This window comes from Daphnia carinata, chromosome 5 (assembly GCF_022539665.2).
Source record: "Daphnia carinata strain CSIRO-1 chromosome 5, CSIRO_AGI_Dcar_HiC_V3, whole genome shotgun sequence".
NCBI lineage: Eukaryota > Metazoa > Arthropoda > Branchiopoda > Diplostraca > Daphniidae > Daphnia > Daphnia carinata.
Window position 1 is genome coordinate 6,228,137 of NC_081335.1, and position 23,583 is coordinate 6,251,719.

General features: G+C 37.1%; 3 protein-coding genes across 3 annotated transcripts; 1 reads left to right on the top strand and 2 right to left on the bottom strand.

The window, feature by feature from the left end:
* Nucleotides 1-1,121: 1,121 nt before the first annotated feature.
* Nucleotides 1,122-2,238, bottom strand: LOC132087990 (uncharacterized). The gene is made up of 3 exons (XM_059495400.1): nt 1,909-2,238; nt 1,287-1,845; nt 1,122-1,139 (listed from the first exon to the last, which is right to left on the bottom strand). The coding sequence occupies exons 1-3, from the start codon at nt 2,001-2,003 to the stop codon at nt 1,122-1,124; spliced, it is 672 nt and encodes a 223-aa protein (XP_059351383.1). The 5' UTR covers nt 2,004-2,238.
* A 7,408-nt stretch (nt 2,239-9,646) lies between these two features.
* On the top strand, nt 9,647-10,918 carry LOC132087991 (uncharacterized). The gene has a single exon (XM_059495401.1). The coding sequence runs from the start codon at nt 9,647-9,649 to the stop codon at nt 10,916-10,918; it is 1,272 nt and encodes a 423-aa protein (XP_059351384.1).
* Nucleotides 10,919-18,475: 7,557 nt separating this feature from the next.
* Nucleotides 18,476-19,708, bottom strand: LOC130703037 (alpha-(1,3)-fucosyltransferase C-like). The gene has a single exon (XM_057524656.2). It carries the CDS (start codon nt 19,691-19,693, stop codon nt 18,695-18,697), a length of 999 nt encoding a protein of 332 aa, XP_057380639.2. The 5' UTR covers nt 19,694-19,708; the 3' UTR covers nt 18,476-18,694.
* Nucleotides 19,709-23,583: the final 3,875 nt, after the last annotated feature.

The following is a 23,583-nucleotide window of genomic DNA, read 5'->3' on the forward strand; positions in this document are numbered from 1 at the left end:
AGGGAATTGAAAATTTGTCGGCAATTAGCCCACAATATTTTCTAGAAACCAGAGAAACAAATTTTTTTTTCGGGGTTGCCACTTGTACGTTAAAGAATAACAAAGGATTTTTCATAAAATTTTGCGATTGTGACATTTGATGACGAAAGGCAAATGTAAGCGGCAAATTTATAAAATTTCCGATTGCGCGAGACATTTGCTTGAAATAGCTGTGCTTGGCCTCGTACCGCATGCACCAAAAGGATACGAATGGGCCGAGCTTTCTAATAAAACGCGGGTAATGTATGATACACTGCATTTTCGGTATTACTCGGGACCCAGGGAAAACTTCTTTGTACAAATTTATGAATTCAGCAATTAAAAAATCTAGCCTACAAATTTCTAATTCACAGATTTGTAGCTACTTTGAAAAGCAATCTACTTATTTCAAGCCCATATTTAAAAGTTAACCATATTTGTTCATCGGGAGGAACACATGTACCTATCATCAGGGGAAGAAGGTAATCTAATAACCAAATTTGCGAAGCACTTTGTCTAAGTTTACATTTGGCCAAATGAAGTAATTGAACTTCATTGAGATGGTTTGTTTTTTACTTCATTATGACCATAAATAAAATTCCGAATGGCATGGTTAAGCATATCTAAAGTGAAATAGCGTTTAACTCTGATGCAATCCCACAATAATTTGCAAATCACCACCGGAAAAACTCCCTCTAACCAATCGTGCACTACGTCGGGAATGTTTCCCCCAATTACATGAAAATACATTAGTTCGTTGAGAATGCTTTTACTTGTGAGACCATACAATTTTCCAAAATACTCAGCTTCATCCGACTCTAGAGTTTCGCAATGCAAATTGTGACTACTTTTAGTTCTTTCAACAAATTCTTGGTCTGTAAAATTATTCTGAATTTCAAGGTCTGTACCTAAACAGTATCTACATTTACGAAACCCTTTAGAGAAGCCAATTTTGAAACACCCTACGGCATGACTTGCTAGATTGTCGGCAGTTAAAATTGCAAGAGTTCCAAAAATATTGTGTGTTACGCCTTTAATAATAACAATTTCTACTCCTTGTTCTAGTTTCTTAAGTTCATCGACAGTAGGCTTTAAAAGAACATTCACGCCATATTGTTCAACTTGACGATTAAAGAAAATTGACAATAACTGAATTTGACTGAGTGCTGATCTATATCGCATCTCAAGGTTTCCGATAGTGAAATAAACAAATACTAGCTTATTATTAAAAACTTTAAAACGCTCCCAAGAGCGTGACATAACTGTACCTTATCCAAGTAGAGATGGATTTGAAGAGCATGAGGGTGCCGCATGAATAAGGGGTTTTCTGAAAATGATGTCCCATCTTCAAAGCGACAGAGGAATCCAGGTTGGGGAATTTTATCGGAGAAGACTTGATTGTAGACATCATATTTCTGCAACAGGGAGTGAAGTTGAGAAATCAAGGACACCACGACGTATTCCTGTTTCTTGAATGTTTGCGGCTGCCTTGTTCGATGCCTACCATAATCGCTTGGTAGGGCCGGCAGTCGTATTTTGGTTGGATTTACCATTCCAAAATATTTTGAGTAAAATTGTCTTTGCTTGTACTGGGTGCGTAGACCTTTAAATGGATCAGGAGCAAAGGTAGATCTATATAGTTGTTCCATTTGTTGGATACTCTTGATGTGCGTACAATGGCTATCTCTCAGTGATGAGATTGTTCTTGACAAAACAGAAATGATTTCTTTGTTCACAAAATCTGTTGTTGCTTCCATAGCAGTCTGTAAATCTACTTGATTAAATTTTCTTTCATCAGACAGACTAAGTAGAAATAATGCAGGGTCACTGTAAACAAAATTAATAGTTTTTAAGTTCATTCATATGGAAGACAAAATACATGCTATTTACTAGTTATGTGCCTTCTGAAGCACTTGTTCTTCTGTTGAAAAGATAGATGCTGCAGCAAGGGATGAATTAAGACCCTGTATTTCCTCTCGTAACATTACATCTTCTTCTTCTGAATCATCAGGTGCTAGGTCTACTAATTCAATATTTTGTTCAAAGAATGTTGGGTGGTGAGACTGCAAATGTTTTCCTAGTCCATCTTCTGTACGACATCTTCTGTCACAACCGCTCAAACAAGGTACATCAAATGTCCGATCACCTCGATGAACTGTCCCATAATGTGATAGTATTTCTATTTTTGTGCGTGTACGAGCAGTGCAATTCACGACTTGACATTGGATTCCTAAAGGCGTAGAGCAACGAATATCATACTTCAATACTAATAGGAGGGAAACATTGCTACACATTTTAATTCACTTATTAATATTTCATACCTATATTTTCTACTTGAATTTCCACGATGCAGCAAATCTGAAACACGCTAGAATAAAAGTCAGGGCACAACAGACGAACTATTTTTATGATGTCTGACCCTTTCAAGTTTCATGAAAACATAAAAAATGAACAGCGCCACCTTTCGGGTGGCAACTTCGTTTTTTATTTCGTTAACATCATTATCTGGTGCGTCAACCCCGTTATCTGGTGTGTGAAACCCACAATGTATTTTTCGGGTAAAAATTCACCATATTTTTCGGTAAAACTGAAAAACACCGTTTTTAGGTAAAATTACCGATTTTAGAGGAGGTAAATTACCGAAAAAGTACATATTTTTAACGTGTAAGTACTTCGAAATTCTTTGACTGGAAGGTCTAGTAAGAAAGTTTCTGCCTTCTTTCAAAACATGTTTTAACAAGAGAATTACCCCAAAAATGCATCATATGGTTCATTATGTCAATTAAATATTGCTTCTGTGACCTTATTGCGCTCGTTGGTGTATGCAGTATGAGGGTAAACACGCATATATTAAATCTCTACAAAAACGAATCGGAAATTTTATAATCCTCCCTGGACTCTTGCTATTCGTCATCAGCAATGAATATGTAGCCGTCTTGCATTAAAAAAACAACAGTTTTTGAAGTTTGAGTGTAAGTTTTCAAAATCAAAAACATTGCATAAATTTGATCACCTAATGTACAGTAGCCAACTTGCAGAAGTTTTCGGGTTAGACAATTTTGAAACTACTTTATAAAGACATTCCTGGGTGAATATTGGATCAGTTTTATTTTAAATCCAGAAAATCCGTCGTCATTTGCTCTTCCAATTCTGCTACATGTGTAGCTAATTTTGGTCAAATATAGAAATTTTTATTTATACTTATGCATTTCATTAGGCATTAAATATTTATCCTTGTTGGCCAATGGGTGCAAAATATATGATTCTGCAAAAAAAAGATTAGCATTACAGAATATTGCTTGTTTAAAAAAAAGGAAATTGTTTAAAGTTCTTTACCTTTCATTACATTTATTTTAGGAAACGTAACTTAATTATTTTTAGGAGGCTTTTAGGATGACATGGCCCTTTACGTGGTGTAAATAGTCAACCAAAGCAAATTAGAAAAAAAAAATTTAACCCTACACTTCGTTTTGGGTGAAATATACTAAGATCTTCTTACGTGCCAGATGGGTAAGAAACGGGGATGCGATCACAAGGGTCTCTGTTTCGATACTAGTCTACGTTACAAAACTTCTCATTTCTCGGTAACAATTTTTATAACTTCATTTTCTGAATTATATCGAACAACGTAAAAATTATAAGATTTCCATTTTGTCATGTGTAAATTTCAAAAACAACGGGAGGGGGTGGGGAGTAGGGCTGGAATTAGCAGGCAATACTTCGTTTTCTGAATTATATCGATTGGCGGTGAAATAGGACTGAAACGAAATAGGACTGGAGAAATAGGACTGAAAATTTCCAGTCCTATTTCTACCGGAGAAATAGGACTGGGAGAAATAGGACTGACTTTTAAAAACTTTTAGGACAGTCCTATTTCTCCATGGCATCAGTCCTATTTCTCCTCGGCATCAGTCCTATTTCTCCTTAGAAATAGTTCTATTTCATTTACTTTGTTCCAAGGGGAACGATGAGCCTCCAATCCGATATGCAATGTATTGCACAAGAGCGCCGGCTTATATCCATTTCTCTTTTTCAAAAACCGATGGCGTTTACTCATTATTTAAATGGTTCACAAATGTTTTATCTCTTATCCTATTTTTATTTTAATTGCTGGGGAACATGAATTATTTTGAATCTTATAGAGTTCATTTAATAAAATATTATTAGAGCAAAATCAGAATATGTAAGAGCTGTATATAACGAAAGATATATGAAATAGTAAAACATTAGTTCAATTGGAAAAATTGGTTATGACCACATAATGTGCGATATAAGTAATAAATATTTCTGTAGTATGTCTAATAGTAGTTTGTTAAATGAACTCTATTAAATACAATATAGTTCATGTTCTCCTGTAATTTAAATTAAAATAGGATAAGAAAAAAAGTTTTGTGAACCATTTATCTAATGAGTTAACCCCATCGGTTTTTAAAAAAGGGAAATGGATATAAGCCGCCGCTCTTACGTAATACATTGCATACCGGATTGGAGGCCCATCGTTCCCCTTCGAACAAGGTAAATGAAATAGAAGTATTTCTAAGGAGAAATAGGACTGATGCCGAGGAGAAATAGGACTGATGCCATGGAGAAATAGGACTGTCCTAAAAGTTTTTAAAAGTCAGTCCTATTTCTCCCAGTTCTATTTCTCCGGTAGAAATAGGACTGGAAATTTTCAGTCCTATTTCTCCAGTCCTATTTCGTTTCAGTCCTATTTCACCGGCTACCATTATATCGAACGATTATAATTTATATCGAACAGATTTCACATCGAACTGAATTTTATAAATTAATATTTTAGGTTTTATTTTCACTAAACAAAAATTTTTACATTTCTTTTAAGAAACTAAACTTAATTATTTTTACGGAGGCTTTTAGGATGACATGCCCCTTTACGTAGTCTAAAGAGCCAAAAAAAACCAAATGTGAAAAAAAAATTATATTTTAAGCTTGCACTTCTTTTTGGATTGAATATACCGGTAACTAAACTTCATACATCTATTATAGTTCATAAATTATATAATACGTGGCAGATGTAAGAAATGAGACTGCGATTACAAGGTTTTTTTCGAGTCTAGTCACTGTCATAAAATTTTCAATTCTTGGTAACAAATTTATAAATTCATTGTTGTTAGTACTGGAATTATACGATATTAACTACTACATTTAAAATGTGAAAATCTATAAAAAATCTTCTTTCCGCTAGCAAATGAAAACCGGCTGGAGATGCGTTTCAGCTGAGTATTACATCTGCGTTTTGCGAATGAAGCGCAGATTTCAGACGTTAATTATCTGACAATAAATACGCGGATTCTATACTCAATTTTTTAAAACGACATTTATACTAGTCCTGAAAGTGTCTCTCGGACTCATTTTAAACGTTTTTTCTGTTTGATTGCAGTACGATGGTACCGTTTAAATACGGTACATGAAAGGTAAAGGAAATGCGTACATATTCCGTGTGTAATTGTGTACTAGAACTAAATCAGTATACAAATAAGATTCTGTACCAAGTTTAGATAAAAGTTATACTAAATAGTGAAATACAAATCGATTTTTTAAGAAGGAACCATTTTATTCAAAATTTTCACATTTTTGTAAAATGTTTAGCGAAAAAGGCTGAAACAAAGAGAAGGAACCAAAGTTTACAAAATATACTTAGGCTGCAGTTGTTGATACGACGTGGTTTCCCAATTTTCTGGTAATTCCCTAGCCAAAAGCTATGCAAACGTCTGTTATTAGGTTATTACTTATTAATAGTTACCTTTACAAGTTAGTTAATCCTCAGGTAGATTAAAATCAGCACAACAGAAACTAGCAGCTTGTCAGAAAACATGTTAACTAAATACTCGTCGCGATGCTTGACGATGACGCTATGTCGCTCGACTTGCAAAAAACCTGGTTTCGAGACGCCACCGCTACGTTTTTCCATACAAGTTTGAGCTTTTATGGTTTTATCGTGGAATGAACTAGTCTCGCTAAACTATGAAACTATTCTGTGGGAAAACTGTGTACGGAATAGATACTGATTTCAGTGTTCACCATGATGATCTAGTTACGAAAACAGGCTACAAGGCGCAAAATAATCTAGGATGAAATTCGTTAAAAATTCAGTTTGTCGTACGAAAATACAAAACATTAAAAAAAATTATAATTCGAGACCAAAACGGTTTCGAAACGGAAAATCCAAGCGCAATGTTATCTATAACAACGGTACGCAAAAACTGGCCATCATACGCATTAAAACTGCAAATGGGAAAAGTATAAACTTAGTATGTAAAACGAAAAAACAACTACTAAAATAAATTACTGGTGTACGACATTTGAACTGTTTTGATACGGATATTCCGTATAGATTTCAGTATAACATACCAATACCGAAATAAGACGGATTTCACTTACTAGGGTCATAACCTACAAAACTATCACTAGCTGGTTAATCATATAATTGGTTAATAAAAATGTTATAACAAATTAATTTATTCGTCTTGTTCGCCAAATCCGCTCGATATTAGTTGGCCCTTAACCGGTGATAGGCGTAACCCAAAATTAACTGTGTTCGGACCAAAAATACGGTCCATTTTATCAATTTCATGACATCTGCCTTTGAAAGTAAGGTTTCTTAAAGTCCCGATTGAAACAGCATTTCCGCTACGCTGATGTTGTTCTTTTAAAGCTTTTACGTTTTTCAAGTAGGACACCATATCAACTAAGAAATAGAAAATTTCCAATCAGACTATGAATATGTTAAAACTTTTCATCGAAATTGCCCTCTTTTTCTTCGTTGTCAAAACCAACATGATCGTTGATTTCTGCAGTTTCCGTTCGAGGACGACCTCCCTTCCCTTATAAATGCAATCCTGCTTTTTGTAGCTTCCTTCGACAACATGGGTGCAGAGCAGCTACTTCTATTGTCTAATAGAATAAACGAATACGCAGTCAGAAAATTATTAAATGAAGACAAATGTTTGTCAAAAGCAAATTTTTCATACCACGGATACGTCTTCATTGTTTGAATCTACCATAATTGCTTTTCCATATTTTTGAAATAGTTGTGAAACTGCCCACTTTAAAGTTTCAGTGTTTGGCGCAATACTGTGTTCCGCAATTGCAAGCCCGAAAACTCTTGCCACAGCCTGTAAATCTAGATGATTTAAGCTTTTCTTCGATGTCAGTTTATTATCCACGGATAACCCAAAGCACCTTGGCAGAGCAAATTTTTTTTGTCTAGTTAGTACGAGAATTAGAACAACCACCAATTCATAGTTTGGAAAGAATATCTTAAGCACGGATAAATGGTGTCTTAGAAATTTTGCAATATTAATCAATATGACAAAGTAAGTAAATGATGATCGACCATAAAACGAAATGTTCTCCAGGCCATGTTTAGAGGTCCTTATAGTACCACCAGAAAAATTGGATCACCCCCTTCCAATTTTGCTGTTTTAACACGGTTTCTCGCGCCGGAATTTTTTTTCGTATATAAATGTTGCACGCAAAAATTATCGTTTTTTTTTGTATTTGAAAGATAAAGTAATGCTCTTTATCTCAAATTTTTCTGTGAAAAATCCGTTCAGGATTCTATGAAATAAATCATAGACATAAAATATTAAGTTAAACCCTAGAACAGCCCGCATTGATTATCCCTACCCGTGCCCTAGCCTTAAGGTATGGGTTTGGCAGAGGTTGGAAAAATAGTTAGGTACAAAAAACCTAATGAATTTTTTTTGCCACTCATATGTATACCACAAGCCACAGTATTTAACAATCTTGCTACCTCCTGTCAAACAATGTATTTCTCTAGGCCGAAACTCCTTGGCTGCCAAGCCGGGATGGGTTGCCATATCTAAGGAAAGTAAATAAACCAAAACACGCAACATTCCAAGTCACTAAATTAAGGCGTCTTCACTGATTCGATGGGTACGATTAAAGCAAATTTTGGGTAGGGTAAGCGATGCATATTTTTATGTATTTCTACCGTTAACTGGTAAGCATTCGTGCCATAGATTGGTACCGTTAACTGCTAATCATTCGTACCATAGATTGGTACCGATAAATGGTAAGTATATACCGATTAATGGAAGGTAGATACCGTTTACTGGTACATGTTACTGAAGAGATACAACGGCTAGAAATTCAAACTGTTCTGGCAGAACCGAAAATCACTAGCGTTTTCTGCCGAACGGTAGTGATTTTTAACAGTGTTACTGAGACTATCTATTTTAATGATATTTGCCAGTTGAAAGTCTCATAAGTAGCATTAAGAAATCACAGCGCCATATGTTGGGGGGGGGGTTTGGGTAACGTCGCATTCTAGTTTGCTGAGACCATTACAGTAAGGCCCCACAAAACGGGGCAAGTCTTGCGAGGGGGAACCCTTCCCGTTTTGCAGATTTTTCATTTTGCTTTAATTCTATTCGGGTTGCCATAATTCTACCATTGATGGGGTTCGCCAACCTTTTTATACCTGCTTTTTTCAACGCAACCAGCCATACGATAAAAATTATGGTTTCAGAACCCGATTGAGAGCTGCAAACAAAACTATGTTTTTCTTAGTTTTCCCCAGTTTAAGCTCTGTAGCTCATTCTTTGAATTTTAAGTTTTAACTGAGTCATTTCAGTAGCTCTGTAGCTCCCCCTTTGAATTTTAAGTTTTAACTGAATCATTTCAGTGCATCTTTTCTTTTGGCAAGACAGTGTACTACATTCTACTATTTCCCCTAACGCTAGACTTTAAAACTTAACAAGCATATTTTTAAAGCATAAAAATGTTTCGGTGCGTCACCGCACTTTAAGAAGAATACAATAAACTAAATGGTTAACTGAAGCCAGTATATTGTAGGCCTACACATTCATTCACACTGCAGAACACTACCAGGAATTTAAATCTCCCGCCAACAGATGTGAGAAATTCCCTAAGGCTGAAATTCGGTGCGAGCAGCCCCTCTTCCCCTTTTGCGAGATTTCACCCATCTTCAACCCCATTATCTGGTGGGACAACCCCGTTTTCTGGTGCGCCAAACTTTTTTTCTGGTGCATGAAACCGAACATTGTTTTTCGGATTGAAAGTCACTTTTTGTTGGAAAACTCGCCGATTTTAGAGGAGGAAATTACCTAAAGACACGAATTTTTGACAGCGATCGTTAAAATAATAACACTATTCACGTAGGTATATGCAAAACTTGAAAAAAAAATTGAATTTTTCGTGGTTATTAGTAACCGGAAAAACTTTTCCACAAATTCCATAATATTTTTCTAGAAGCAAAATTTAAAAAATAAATAAAACAAATTCTATTTTTACGGGTTTAGCCTCTCCCAAAAAGCATAAACGCACAAACCTGATTAAAAATGGGCCAATTAAAAATCTGATTCTTGTCACGGATTTGATCGGTAAGGGCAAGACTCCCTAGAGGGGGGGAACGACTTCGTACAAAGCACAAGAGCTTATACAGTACCCAATCTACAGGTTGCTCAAAATCCAACCTTTTCGGGCTTACAAGCAAAGGCATTCCCTCATCCGCAAAGCCTGAAGCTCCCAGAAGTCCAATCCGACCACGTAACGATTCTAATTGGCTTCGATGTAGTAGACGCTCACGGCCACAGCGAATCGCGTAAACCAATGGATGGGTAGTATGGCGCTTAGCCGCCTTTTCCAAATCGAACGGCGATTGAATAGAGACTCCAGCTACGCCAAACGATACGATGACGTCATCCAAGAATACGTAAAACTTGGCCATGCTCGTCTCTTATCCACCGAAGAAGCTAAACGGAGAATACCAAAGACAAACTATATGCCTCATACGAGCTTGACAACAAAAACAAGAGTGGTCTTCGACTGTTCAGCAGAGTGTGAAGGTACCTCCTTAAACAAAAATCTTCTTCGTGGACCGAACTACCTTCTAAATTTACTTGGAATAATCTTGCGCTTTCGCAAGCACCAAATTCACATCAGTAGTGACATCGAGAAGATGTACCATCAAGTTTTAGTTCCAGAGGAGTATCAAGATGCCTTTCGATTTTTGTACCAGTCGCCTAATAGCACGTCGACACCGCATACTTACAGAATGATAGTTCATGTCTTTGGAGCCATCTCGTTGCCGTCGACTTGCTTGTTCGCCTTAAATAAAACAGCCGAAGACAACAAAACGAAATTTCCAGACGCAGCAGCCAGCGTAAGAATAAGTTTCTACGTCGACAACTATTTGGATTCGTTCAATTCGGAAGAAGAGGCAATCAAACGGGCCCGCCAGCTAAAGGAACTGTCGCAGCTGGGGGGTTTTAATCTCAACAAGTGGTCGTCGTCGTCAAGAAAGGTCATAGCAGCGCTTAAACCATTAGGCTTGGCCAAACCAGAACTGGATTTAGACTTGGACAAATTGCCTATAGATCGCGCCCTTGGGATTCCTTGGGACAGGGAAATCAATGCGTTCACTTTCAAGGTGGGAGAGGAAATTCAGTTGCACGCCACGCCTACTAAAAGAAATCTCGTAAATGTGGTGGCCACTGTATACGATCCGCTTGGGTTCGTCGCTTCAGTGGTGTTCGCCATGAAGATGTTGACGCAAGAAGTATGGCGAACCAAGTTGGATTGGGACGAAGAGCTACCCGAACACTTGAAATGTCGATTTCAAAAATGGTGTCAAAGTTTGTCAAATTTAGCACGCATCACAGTTCCCCGATGCCTAGTAAACGAAGAACATCCAACAACTCAACGGATACACATCTTTGCTGACGCCAGTCAACTAGGGTTTGGAGCAGTTGCATACGTGCGAACAACGTACGCCAGTGAAAGGGTCGACATATCTTTCATCATGGCCAAAACGCATGTTGCACCGCTAAACAACTCTCGATCCCTCGGCTCGAACTTCAAGGAGCTGTCGAAGCTTTACACCTGGCCACAATAATTTGCCGTGAGATGAACCTGGATCTGAGTCAAACCACGTTTCACGTCGACTCCCAGACAGTTCTGAGATGGATCCATTCTGCCAACGTCAAATACGAAGTGTTTGTGGGCAATTGAACTGGAAAGATTCTAATAAACACCGATTCTCGACAATGGCGCCACGTACCAGGAATCATGAATCCAGCAGACGTTTGCAGTAGAGGACTGGTTCCCGACAATCTCAAAGAGTTACAGCAGTTCCATCAAGGACCAGCCTTTTTGTTGTTGGAACCTCCATTATGGCCAAAGTGGGATCAGATCGAACCAAACGACCATCAAGATCCCGAAGCCATTCATGTCTACACAACGAAAACCGAGCTCAGTGATAACGTGATTGACCAGTGCGTAAAATATTATTCAAACAAAGTACGCCTGGAGCGAGTGCTTGCGTGGTGTTCACGGTTCATCGCAAACTGTCATACCAAAGAAAAGAAGCTAATGGTGACTTCAGGAGAACTGACGCCAGTCGAAACTGAAGCAGCGCTGGCAATGTGCATTCAACGTGCACAAGAAGTGGCTTACCCAGAAGATGTCTTGTTCTTGAAAAGGGGAAAGGAATTGCCAAACCGGTCGAAACTGGAGCAGTTTCGACGATTTATCAACGAACAACACCTAAGGCGAGTGGGCGGTCGAATTGGTCAAGCACCTGTCGACTATGTGACAAGAACTCCAGTGATTTTGCCTCCCGAGGAACGTATCACAAGCCTATTAGTCTGGGATGCCCACGTTCAAAATTAAGTCCGATCGCTTATTGTACGAACTTCGAACGATGTACTGGATAACCGCTAGGTTATCCATATAACAAGTGTATTCCCTGCAAGCGAAGAAACTCACAACCAGTCGCACCACTCATGGCTCAGCTACCAGGTCATCGCATAACGCCTTTCTTGCTTCCGTTCGCTCATACAGGAGTCGACTACTTTGGCCCATTGACTGTCAAAGTAGGAGGGAGAGGGCGAAGACACAAAATAAGATGGATCTGCCTTACAAACCGAGCAGTGCATCTAGAAGTAACGGCCAGCCTCAGTGCAGCCCACACGGCACATCTCCTTCGTTAGGTAACGATAGTAGTATGAAATAGTAAAAAATTTATGAAATTGCAAAAGTTTGTTATGACCACTATGAAGTGCAATAAAAGTAATAAATATTTCTCATTTTGCTCTAATAGTATTTTGTTAAATGAACTCTATTAAATACAATATAGTTCATGTTCTCCTGTAATTTTAATTAAAATAGCATAAGAAAAAAAGGTTTTGGAGGCTCAACGCTCCAATTCGAACAATTTTTGAAAATAGTCTTATCTCTAAAAAGAAATAGGACTAATGCCTTGGTAAAATAGGATTTACCTAGTAGCCGGTGAAATAGGACTGAAACGAAATAGGACTGATAATTTCTAGTCCTATTTCTACCGGAGAAATAGGACTGGGTGAAATAGGACTGACTTTTAATCACTTTTAAGACAGTCCTATTTCTCCATGGCATCAGTCCTATTTCTCCTCTGCATTAGTCCTATTTCTCCTTAGAAATAGTCCTATTTCATTTTCTTTGTTCCATTAGGAACGATGAGCCTCCAATCCGGTAGGCAACTTATTGCGTAAGAGCGTCGGGCTATATCCATTTCCTTTTTTAAAAAGCCGTTAGCGTTAAGTCATTACTTAAATGGTTCACAAAACATTTATCTCTTATCCTATTTTAATTTAAATTGCTGGGGAACATGAATTATGTTGAATCTAATAGAGTTCATTTAATAAAATACTATTAGAGCAACATCAGAATATATAAGAACTGTATATAATGTAAAGATAGTTGCATGAAATAGTAAAACATTAGTGCGATTGGAAAAGTTGGAGATGACTCCATAAAGTGCAATATAAGTAATAAATATTTCTGTAGTATGTCTAATAGTATTTTGTTTTGTTTTGGAGGCTTATCGTTCCTACTGGAACATAGAAAAATGAAATAGGATTATTTTTAAGGAGATATAGGACTGTCCTAAAAGTTGTTAAAAGTCAATCCTATTTCTCCGGTAGAAATAGGACTGGAAATTTTCAGTCCTATTTCTCCAGTCCTATTTCGTTTCAGTCCTATTTCACCGCCAATCACTTACCTTAAATATTTAAAAAGTCAGTCATATTTCATCGCCAATTCCAATAAAAGATCAAGCTATTGAATCCGAATAAACCATTTCAAATATTCTATTGTCCTTTAATATCCATTTTTTATTCTAATTACATTTAAATGCTTGGTTCTATAATTGGTTCTGTATTAGTTCTATTCTATATGCTAATACCATAGGAGGTTATTGGTACTACCTGAGGATGATGCAAGAGGGACTGAAGAGCCTGTCAGGCAGCTGCTAGGTAACCAAAAAGAAGTTTCTAAGAGGAATCGAGGACGGTTATGGGGAAGACTGGGGAGGATAGTAGCATGTTCTGCGGAGGTACTTAGGAGCCAGTCGTGCCGTGTGGGAGAGGCATTTCTGTTGGCCTTTTCTCGATTCTCCAGCATAATGGGAAAGCCAGTCGTTGTATATAGCGACGATGGGACAAATTTTGTAGCTGGAGAAGAGGAGTTGAACGAGGCAATCGAAGAACCACACATTAGCAAAGATTCCCTTGAAGCACAATTCACTTGTCGACACATCGAGTACCGTTTTTCTCCTCCAAGTGAACTTCATTTCGGGGGAGTTTGGGAGAGGCTTGTGCAAGCTTGCAAAAGAGCTATGAAAGTGATCATCGGAAATAGTGTCGTTAGTGATCAAGTCTTAAATACTATTCTGGCAGAGATCGGTGCATTGCTTAACGCTCGACCGCTAACTCATCTCAGCGTAAACTCCGAAGATCGTGACCCTCTCACTCCAAACCATTTTTTACACGCCAGACCAATACCGTATATCCCGCTGGCATTCGTCGATCTCGACAATATGAGGATCTCAAAAACCAGTTCACACAAAGTCAGCTCATTGTCAACCACTATTGGAAAAGATGGATCAGCGAATGTCTACCGTACCTCACCGAAAGAAAAAAATGGGCCAAGAGTCACAAAAACATTGAAGTGAACGATGTTGTACTCGTTGTCGACCCATTAACTCCCCGGGGTCAGTGGCCATTGGGAAAGGTAGTCGAAATTTTACCGAGCATGTCCGACAATGTCGTGCGCGTAGCTAACGTGAAAATTTCCGGCGCAAAAAATACCTTAACTCGTCCTGTGACAAGATTATGCGTGCTTTCAACGCGAAACGAAATCGCACCTGAAACGAGCTAGACACCCACACTGCCAGACTCGCCTAAAGAAGAAGAAGAAAAAAAACCATCCCATTACCGTAGTTGACCATACACGTGAAGTTGTCTAGGACCGCCCTCTAGTAAACCCCTCGGCAATTTACTGTTTCAAACGTCGTCTAACGTATTGTGCAGCACTGACCAACGATCATTAGAAAATTTCTAGCCATCAGTTATAGTCGACTTCCTCAGTATCTTAAATTGTGTTTAAAACAAACTCGTGTCGAACAAAAAGTGCTAGTGACCGTCCTTTTATCGAAGATCGAACATTGTGTCAGTGGCATTTAAATCGTTAAAATGGAAGAGATCAAAAATCGTCAAAAGAAACTATTGTTCCAACTCAAAAGTGTAGTGAAAAACTTCGACTGTGAAGAACAAAAAGCCTGGATTTTGCTGACTCATCTTCCCTAGACGTCAGTGTCGTTAAACAAACTATCAGTGCTCTAAATTCCAGCCGAAACTACATAGAAAAAGTACGGTGCGAAGAAATCATGGCGACCACCCCACCACGCGATTCCCCGAGGCAGGTCGATCCACCATCCACTCCCACGCTATCACCACCAGCTGTAGCCGTCCCACGCTTTACGCCGTCGTTGCCGTGCTTTGTGGATCACGTCGAAACCTTGCCTCCACACAATATAGACCAGTGCCGAGTCTTCATCGAAAAAATGACGGCCACCGAACGAGCAAAGCTGATCGCCCAACGCTTATTATGCTTCCGGTGTTGGGAAAGGGGAGCCTTTATCGGAGAGGCGAAGCATATAGGAGCCAGCTGCTCTCACCTTCGACATTGTTTCCGCTGTAACAGTGCCACTCATCACCAGTTGCTTTGTCGAGCCAAGTTCGTCACTCGTCAGAGTGACCAGTAGTGTGCTTCGTGGTCGACCTCTCTTTTGGTGCGTTTGGGATCAAGAAATTCCCCTTTTTTTTGTTCCCTACTGTGTTTTTTTTCCTCAACTAAATATTGTTCGTTGAAGTAACGAACAAGGGCCCGCTGTCACCGATTTGATCGGTAAGGGCAAGACTCCCTAGAGGACTCCCTTATCGGTTTAACTAGCTTTTGTTTTTTGGTTTCTTTGGAGTATGTGTAGGTCGATCCAGGCCAGTGTGCTCTTTGTTCTACACGACACATAGTGGTCGAACTCCTCCCCTAAAACTTGTCAGAATTAAACTGAAGTGTGGGTTTTTTCTGGCAATACAGTTACTTAAACCTTAGTTAGTATTCTTATTTCGACAAGACAGGGGAACCAGGGGCTTTAAGACTGTCGGTCTGTAAAGCCATTGCTACTCTTTCGAGATACGCAACAATTCTAAATAAAAAAATAAAGCGAGTTAATTTAAATTTTTATTCAAAATTTTCAGTAATTTGTTCTCAAATATGTTAATTTTAAGAACCATGCTTAAATTTGTCATCGCATTTTTTTTAGCCATTTGCATTACAAAAACCCCAATAAACACGCTAGTTACAGCATACAAAATCAACTGAAGTGGCCACGCAGAATAAAGTGTCAAAGTTTTGATTGTTCAAGTTTCAATTACCCAAAATTTTCCAAAAATTGTGCAATTAATACTCGCAATCTTGTCACTGTTGAAAATCAAAACCATTTTTTGGTGTGAAAAACCCTTAATATTGTGTTCAACCAGAATAGGGGTTTAAAACCCCCCAAAAATGATGCTGAACTGCAAAAAATAATTATAATTATTTTTTGTGCAGTCACATTAAACTCATCAAACTCAACTTTGTCCATTAACAACATATATATTTTGATCACAAAACATCAACAACGTCAAAATATATTTTGAGCTTATAAAGAAGTTGTCTGCAATAACATTCGAACTCCACAACCATAGAAACGTAGTCTAATGTCTTACCACTAAGCCATTTTCGATATAATTGCTGTTAGTTTTAGTTAGCGGCTTTCGTACCGAAAAATAGTATTAAAGCGGTGAACAAAGGACGCATGATTTAACCGACGAAAGCTGATAGTACGTTACCGAAAGCGAAAAATTTTCGGTTTATTCCGACGATTTTCGGTAACTTTCTTTGCCGAAAATCGTTGTAAAATACCTTCGAAATTGAGCAATATCATGATTTTATTGACACCCACAAGCACACCGCTTACCTCAGTGGATATAAAAATAAATAAAATCGGAAAATGTTTACAGAAAAACCGTGTTTATTATCCGATAACAGTCAGTCAGTCCATAATTGCCATCAATTTTCAAATAGAAATACAACTATTGGGACCTAAAATTCGGTCCATTTCGACAATTTCACGACGTCTGCCTTTGAAAGTAAGGTTTGTTAAAGCGTCGATGAAACAGCATTTCCGCTACCCTGTTGTTGTTGTTTTAAAGCTTTTACGTTTTCCAAGTAGGACACCATATCAACTAAGAAAAATAAAATTTCCAGTCAGACTATGAATATTTAAAAACTTTTAATAGAAATTGTCCTCTTTTTCTTCGTTGTCGAAACCACCATGATCGTTGATTTGTGCAGTTTCCTTTCGAGGGCGACCCCCCTTTCCTGATAGATGCAATTCTGCTTTTTGTGGCTTACTTCGACAGCGTGGCTGTAGCGTAGTTAGCTACTTATTATAAATAGATATAATAGAATAAACAAACACACAGTCAGAAAATTAAAAAATGAAGATAACTATTTGTCAAAAACGATTTTTAATACCACTGATACGTCTTCATTGTTGTTAAAATTTTCAATTCTCGATAACCATTTTTATACTGTAACTTAATTTTGTTTGTACTGGAGTTACGTGATATTAGCTACAAGATTTAAATCATGAAAATCAATAAAATTCTTCATTCGTATAACCTAAAAACTATAATTTGTTAGTAATCACGTAATTGGTTAATAAAATCAACAATGATAAATAAAAATGCTTTTTGTCGCGACCATTTAACCGGACGTCTCCGCATGTCAAGTCGATCACGCCAGATCCAGCAAGATGGGTCAGCGTTGTATGAACGAAGGTGGTAATATACAAGAATGGTGTGAACGCGATGGTGATCGCATCCCGCCCTGCAGGACATGGGCTATCGATTGTATTGTGGAGAACTAGCCAATTTAACTTTAACAATCTTGTTTGTACTGTTGAAGCGCACAGTAGCGTGATACAACTTTAACTTCTTGAGTTCAGTGATAGTCGATAGCGCGACACTATAATATAAGGGCGAAATTATTTTTTATCTCATATTAATTTCATATTGCTGTTTACTTGCTTAGGGTGAAATAAATATATCATTGGCGTTATTGACAAAACGATAAAGGATGCTGTTTAGTCGCCCTTGTCAATGTAGGGTATGTAGGGATATAACGCGTGAATCGTTTTCATATGCCATATTTCACACACGAAAACCGACAAAAAAACCATTGCACCTTTAGGGAAATCATTCGTGGTTAACTTTTTTCGTTTGTTTTTAACGAACGAAGAGTGTTAACCATAGATTACCTTTGTGAATATCACAAACTCAGCTCAGTGTTAGTTTCCCCCTAACCAACGAAAGGCGTAACCCAAAATTAACAGTTATGTTTATGCAAACATCCATTCAAATTCGATCCGAAAAACATTGGCTAACAGCAACAATTTTTACAAATTTTGAAAGATTTGAAAACATTTTATTTTACCTGCTAAAAATATAAAAAACAATTAATGAAAACGAGCATGAAAAAAATGAAATTGAATGAATGAATTTGAATTGATATTTTAATGTAATACATAAACATTGGTAATATAAAGATAAACTTACGAATTTTTGCGGATGTTTGCATACAAGTGGTTAAACAAAACAATTGTTTTACACATGAGCACATACACACACATACACATACCTTATTCTGGTGTTTAAACTCATGAAATCTAGCATTTGTAGCATAAACCGTACATTTATTGTATCAACTTTGCAGTTTGCGGGTCCGTTACGAGTAATTTGGTGGGTTGCAAAGCTTTCGGAGTCAAACACTGCAAACATTGGTAACCGTTTTAACAGTGACTGACATATTAATAAAATTGTATCTTGTTTTAGAAAAATCTTCTGAGAAAAGTATTTTTAACACAAAACATGATGGGTAAAAACTACACATTTGTAAGGGGAAAAACCCAAAAATTTTGTTTACACATCTATACAATTTTCTGGCACCTAAAATCTACGAATCTGGTTTGAATTTCTCGTGTTTGTAATACTAAATAAAGTTGCGAAAAACTAAAAGTGTAAAAGTGTGTAAAAGTTAAAATGTGTTATTTTAAATTCAAAAAGTACCCATGCAATTTATAAATGAAGAATTGGCCCCAGGCAATATAACCGCCTCGTTCGCTAATAGTGTTCATTGGTAGCTGCCTTTCGAGGAAAACGGTGAAAGACCGTTCGATTTCTTTTTCTGCAATGCATTAAAGGCTTCTTTAAAATTAGACAAAAATAACAATCTTTAGCGGCAGTGCTTCTCATTGCGTCAGGGAGAAGTAATCTGAGCTATTTTTACAATTAGCTTTGTCAAACCACCAACTCTTTATATCCCAATAAACTTTTGGAGGCAACTCCTTTTCATGGGCCATGCGACACAGATCGCACAAGCCACGATTGTATGGTATTGCAATTTCATAATTGTTTTGCCAGTCAAAATATTTTGAATACAACGTATTGTTTCTATCCAGAAGTGAAAGGTATTCAGCAAGCTTTTGAGGGGTCGCAAAATTCATGGCATTGATGAAAGAATTAGCAGGTGCGTAACGATTGTATTCAGCACCACCCATAGCAATGGGAACAGCATCGTATTTGAGACTTCTGTAAAACTTTTCTGTAACGTAATCCGTGCACCATGAGTTCTCAAAAGCCAGATAAAATTTGTAATCGTAGCGTAACATATCATAACACATAGACGAGCAATTCCGCATAGTACAGGAACCGAAAATATCTACTTGTACGTACTGACTCAGCTGCTGAACATACTCCTCACGCCGGATTGTTGTGATGCAGTTGGATACGAACCAAGCCACCAACTTTTTTTTGCCTTTGATAAGCATGTTAATTGCACGAGCATGCTCGGCCTTTTGTGTTTTTTGTAATGACTTTTTTATAATAAACCCATAATCAGCACGATGAACTATGTCCGAGTCCCAACGGTAGGTCATTGTCCAATTAAAATATCCATAACGTACACGGGGATCACTTATCTTGGCTACACTCGAATACGATGGTGGCTCGAGGTTAAAAAAAACAAACCGCTGGTGGGAATGGCGGTCAACAGGAAAATTTGTTGATGTATCGATATAAATCACGACTATGTCACTTTGATTTAACAACGTTACGTCAGACGTAAAAAGGCATGAAGTTACGAGACATTGAGAATTTACTAAAATTTTATCTGCCATAGTTGAATCCCAGTTACTCCACATCAGAATGGTTTTTAATTCCGTGTTGTTAAACGGTCTTCTAGTTGTCATATTTGTAGATTCAACCGTTCGAGCAAACTGGTCGTTTCCAGGAATTCTAAAGCGAGAAACGTTGAGCGATAATTCCTGTGAAGTTCGAAAATGTAAGAAAGTATTACTAAACACGCCATTAAATTTAACGATTTAATATCCACATCGACATTTATTTGCTTTAAACAAAATCGTGCTCTTACAATCTTACAATATTTTTCTTTTTTTTATATTCGGGGTATTCTCTTGTTTGCATGGCAGTCAACGTACGTACTTATTGTTTTCCAGGTATTATAATACTCTGAAACATTTTATGTGTAAAACATTTGTTTTTGTTAGCCACTTGTATATCGATTCAAATTCATTTATTCAACTTTTTTTCACACTCATTTTCATTCATTGTTTTTAATTATATTACTTTTAAGCAACCTAGAATTATCAATTCCATAAAAAAACATTTTTGAGAATCGAAAGTTCGAAAACAAAATTGTAGCACTTAAAGTCAAATAATTCCAAATCTTTCAAAATTTCCCCAAAACTTTTGTATCACTCAAAGCCCTTGAATCGAATTTGAATGGATGTTTGTTTAGTAAATCATACCTAACATCGTACGCTGGTAAGACACTGCGATAACATTCCTGGTTGAACGCAATATTAGGGCTTTTTTCACACCAAAAAATAGTTGTGATTTTTAACTGTGTTCGGCTGCCTGAACCCCTACCGGGAAAAGTACGACGGAAAGTTTTGGTAGGGTTCGAGAACCTTTCATGAATCACATGGGGGAAATAGCAGGCGTAGAATCAATCGGGTAGCTTTTTGGTCGATCGGTTGGGTTGATTTGCGTTGCGTCCAGACGATTGTCCAGGACGAAGGGTCAACAATGATCTGAAAGGTGCTCTTAACTAAACATCTCAGTAAATTTATTAGCTCCGAGACATTGTGTCTAAAAAATACAGGCAGAATGCCTTGTGATGTAACGGGTGTATTCCTTAATGCCGTTCTCTATGTTACCTAAGTAATCGCTCTGTCCCTCGATTTCCTAATCCTTTTAGAGCTTAAAACGGAAATGGGTTTTTTATAATTTAAATATTTTGTATTCAAGGGAACAGGAAGCCAGGAATTTTATAGGTGTTATTCGGAAAGCGAAGTTTTATATCATTTATTTATATTTTGATTAAATAATATTATCTTGCATATATTAAATTATTCTTTTTTTTCACATGTATTTGCAGAATTCGAACCTCAGTCCCTTAGGTCCGTAGCCCTATGTTACACGGTTTTATCATTCTTGTCGCAAATAACTTTTGTTGAAACGTTGCCGTTATTGACGATACATGATGGCTAACAGAACATTGTGGACAAATTTTAAAGAACTTGAAATATTTTCTTTTATGTGTGAAAAAGTAACTGCTATTACTGCGTAAGCACGGCTTTACGTGAAAAAAGTTCTTTTCACTTCAACTAGCATATTAATTAATCTAGCTCTCTGAAAAGAGTTTATTATACTTACATTAAAGATTTTTATTTAGTGGGGAAAGAAAAGAAATTGATGGAAGGAATGATATTATGTTAGAAGGTTTTAAAATGTGTTTTAGCTGCAAAAATATTTAATTACAGATGCCAGGCAATTTTTACCCATTATACTCAAAGGCTTAAAACATTAATTAATTTGTGTAATTTTTAAAAACTCAATAATTAGATCTACCTAGAGCCTTAGGTATCTAAGGCCTAATTGCAATGGCCTTGGTGGTCATGGTGGCAAAACAGCAGTAACGAGCGGTCGCATGATGAGGGTGTAGGGGTCATGCGAAAATGTGCAACGAAAGAAGGCCTTTTTTCCTTGAAGCACAATTGCAGTGGCCTCCGCTGAGATTATGAAGATGAATGAAGTACTAACCTATTTCATATAAACGGTCTGCCATTTTCTGTACAATATGTAAAAAAAATTGCGCTAGACAAATTTTGTCTACACTCTCAATTTTTGCCTTCTACCATTTTCCTACCTTTCTATTACCATACGTGGTAGAACTGAAAAGGTAGAAGAATGGTAGAAAAAATTTTCTGCTTTCAACAAGTAGGAGACTGGTAAGGTATCTACCAGTCCTCTGCTATATGGTAGAGCACTAGGTGTCTACCACAAGGAAGGAATTGGTGGGCATGAAATATCAAACGCCATGAAGAAAATGGACGACGACCGAGAACATTATATCGGGGAGAAACTTGACAACATTACTAGTGACATGTTCATTTTGGTGATCTGGGATTTCTTTTTAATGTCAAATTGGTTTTGGATGAAAATATTGCAAAATATTAGAATGTAAGTATTATGTAAAATATTATGAAGATTTACATTGTGTGTTTAGGGACCTAGAACTAGAAAATGTGTGGTCAACCTGGTGATCAATTTTTTACAGAGGTTTTCATTAGTCTTCGAGGCTTTTCAAGGATCTAGTGTCGTTCATATCTTAGTTTTGATATCTTAGCAAGTGTAAAATTTTTTCTCCATTTTGCATCTACAAGCGTGCGCGTTTTTTCATATGTTCTATATTGGATGATTCATATGATTCTAGATAGTGGATGGATTGTGGATTATTTTCTTTCTGTGATTCTTGATGTGATTTCCCATTTAGTGCTAAACAACCTACTGTATCTTATGGGGATGGTACAAGCTGTTTTTTTTTTGTGAAGCAAACAAATTTTTTCTAACCACTTCAGAGGTAAACATATTCTGTTATTTGATGTTGAGATTTTAATCAAATAATCCCATGAAGGGTCGAGTTGTTTCCTCTTGTTTTTTTATTGACTTTGGTTCTTTGGCCGTTGTTGATGCGTTTCGTTCTTCTTTTCAACATGGCCTTATTATGCAAGTTGTACTCCGGTCCTCATGGATGTTTCACAGCTTAATGCGGTTCATGTATAATCACCTTGCTCTCGATCGACTTCGGTTCATATGATGCTACAAAACTTAAAGGTATACTATAAATCTCCAAACTTTTTATTTGTGCTAAAAACCTACATTTTTCAAACTATAGCATTTCATTGTTCCGTTTCTATTATTGACGATTCTTTTTCTATTTTTTGTCTTTTTCTTTAAAAATATTGTCCAGGAGAAAACTGAGGGAAAATAAGGAATGCTGTTGCCCGGCTAAAAAGGCAAAGTCTAATTGCAGGCATGACAATGAGCTTAGTACGGATGGAGACCCAATTTTTCGATGAAGATGATGCGAAATTCTACATTGCATGTTGTTCGCTTTTGATTATATTTTTTTCAATAAACAGTAAGCAGTATTGCTTTACTCAAACAAAATTGTTTTCGCACGTATATTAAAATTGAAAAAGGGTGGTAAAACAGTAGGGCAAAAAATGGGGAAAAGGTAGAAAAATATAAGGGAAATGGTAGAAAAATAGAAGGGAAATAGTAGAAGGTAGAAGGGAAATGGTAGTGTATTTTCCTGGTAGTATGGTCTACCAATGCGAAATTTTTGAATGGTAGACGTATTGGTAAATGATTTACTTTCCTCTACCTTTTCTCTACTGTATAAAAATCGACGATTTTCCTACCAAATGGTAGTACTTGCTACCATTTGGTAGCATGTTTCATTTCGCCACCAAATGGTAGCCAAAAGCAGTGAAAAACTAGAAATCACAAACTGAGAGTGTACCGTTTTCTTTATATCACTTTTTAGAGAGACTTGAAGGCTCTTATTCTCTGCTCTTCATACTAATTTTATTTCAAAAACTTATTTCGAACATTCCCGTAGTGTTAGCATAAACCTTTAGTGTTAGCAAAATGATGCTTTCAATAATATTGTAACGTGGTCTTGGACAAAGACCCACAATACGTCGGGGATTTTTTTCGTTTTGAAACGGAATTGACGTGCTTTTGGCCACCGGTTAGTCTTGATAGTTAT

Excerpts from the sequence above, each read along its gene's own strand:
- LOC130703037 (XM_057524656.2), bottom strand. The coding sequence starts at position 19,693 with ATGACAACTAGAAGACCGTTTAACAACACGGAATTAAAAACCATTCTG.
- LOC132087990 (XM_059495400.1), bottom strand. The coding sequence starts at position 2,003 with ATGTTACGAGAGGAAATACAGGGTCTTAATTCATCCCTTGCTGCAGCA. Across the intron at positions 1,846-1,908 it reads CTTCAGAAGGCACATAACTA|TGACCCTGCATTATTTCTAC; the intron begins GTAAATAGCATG and ends TTTTGTTTACAG.
- LOC132087991 (XM_059495401.1), top strand. The coding sequence starts at position 9,647 with ATGGCGCTTAGCCGCCTTTTCCAAATCGAACGGCGATTGAATAGAGAC.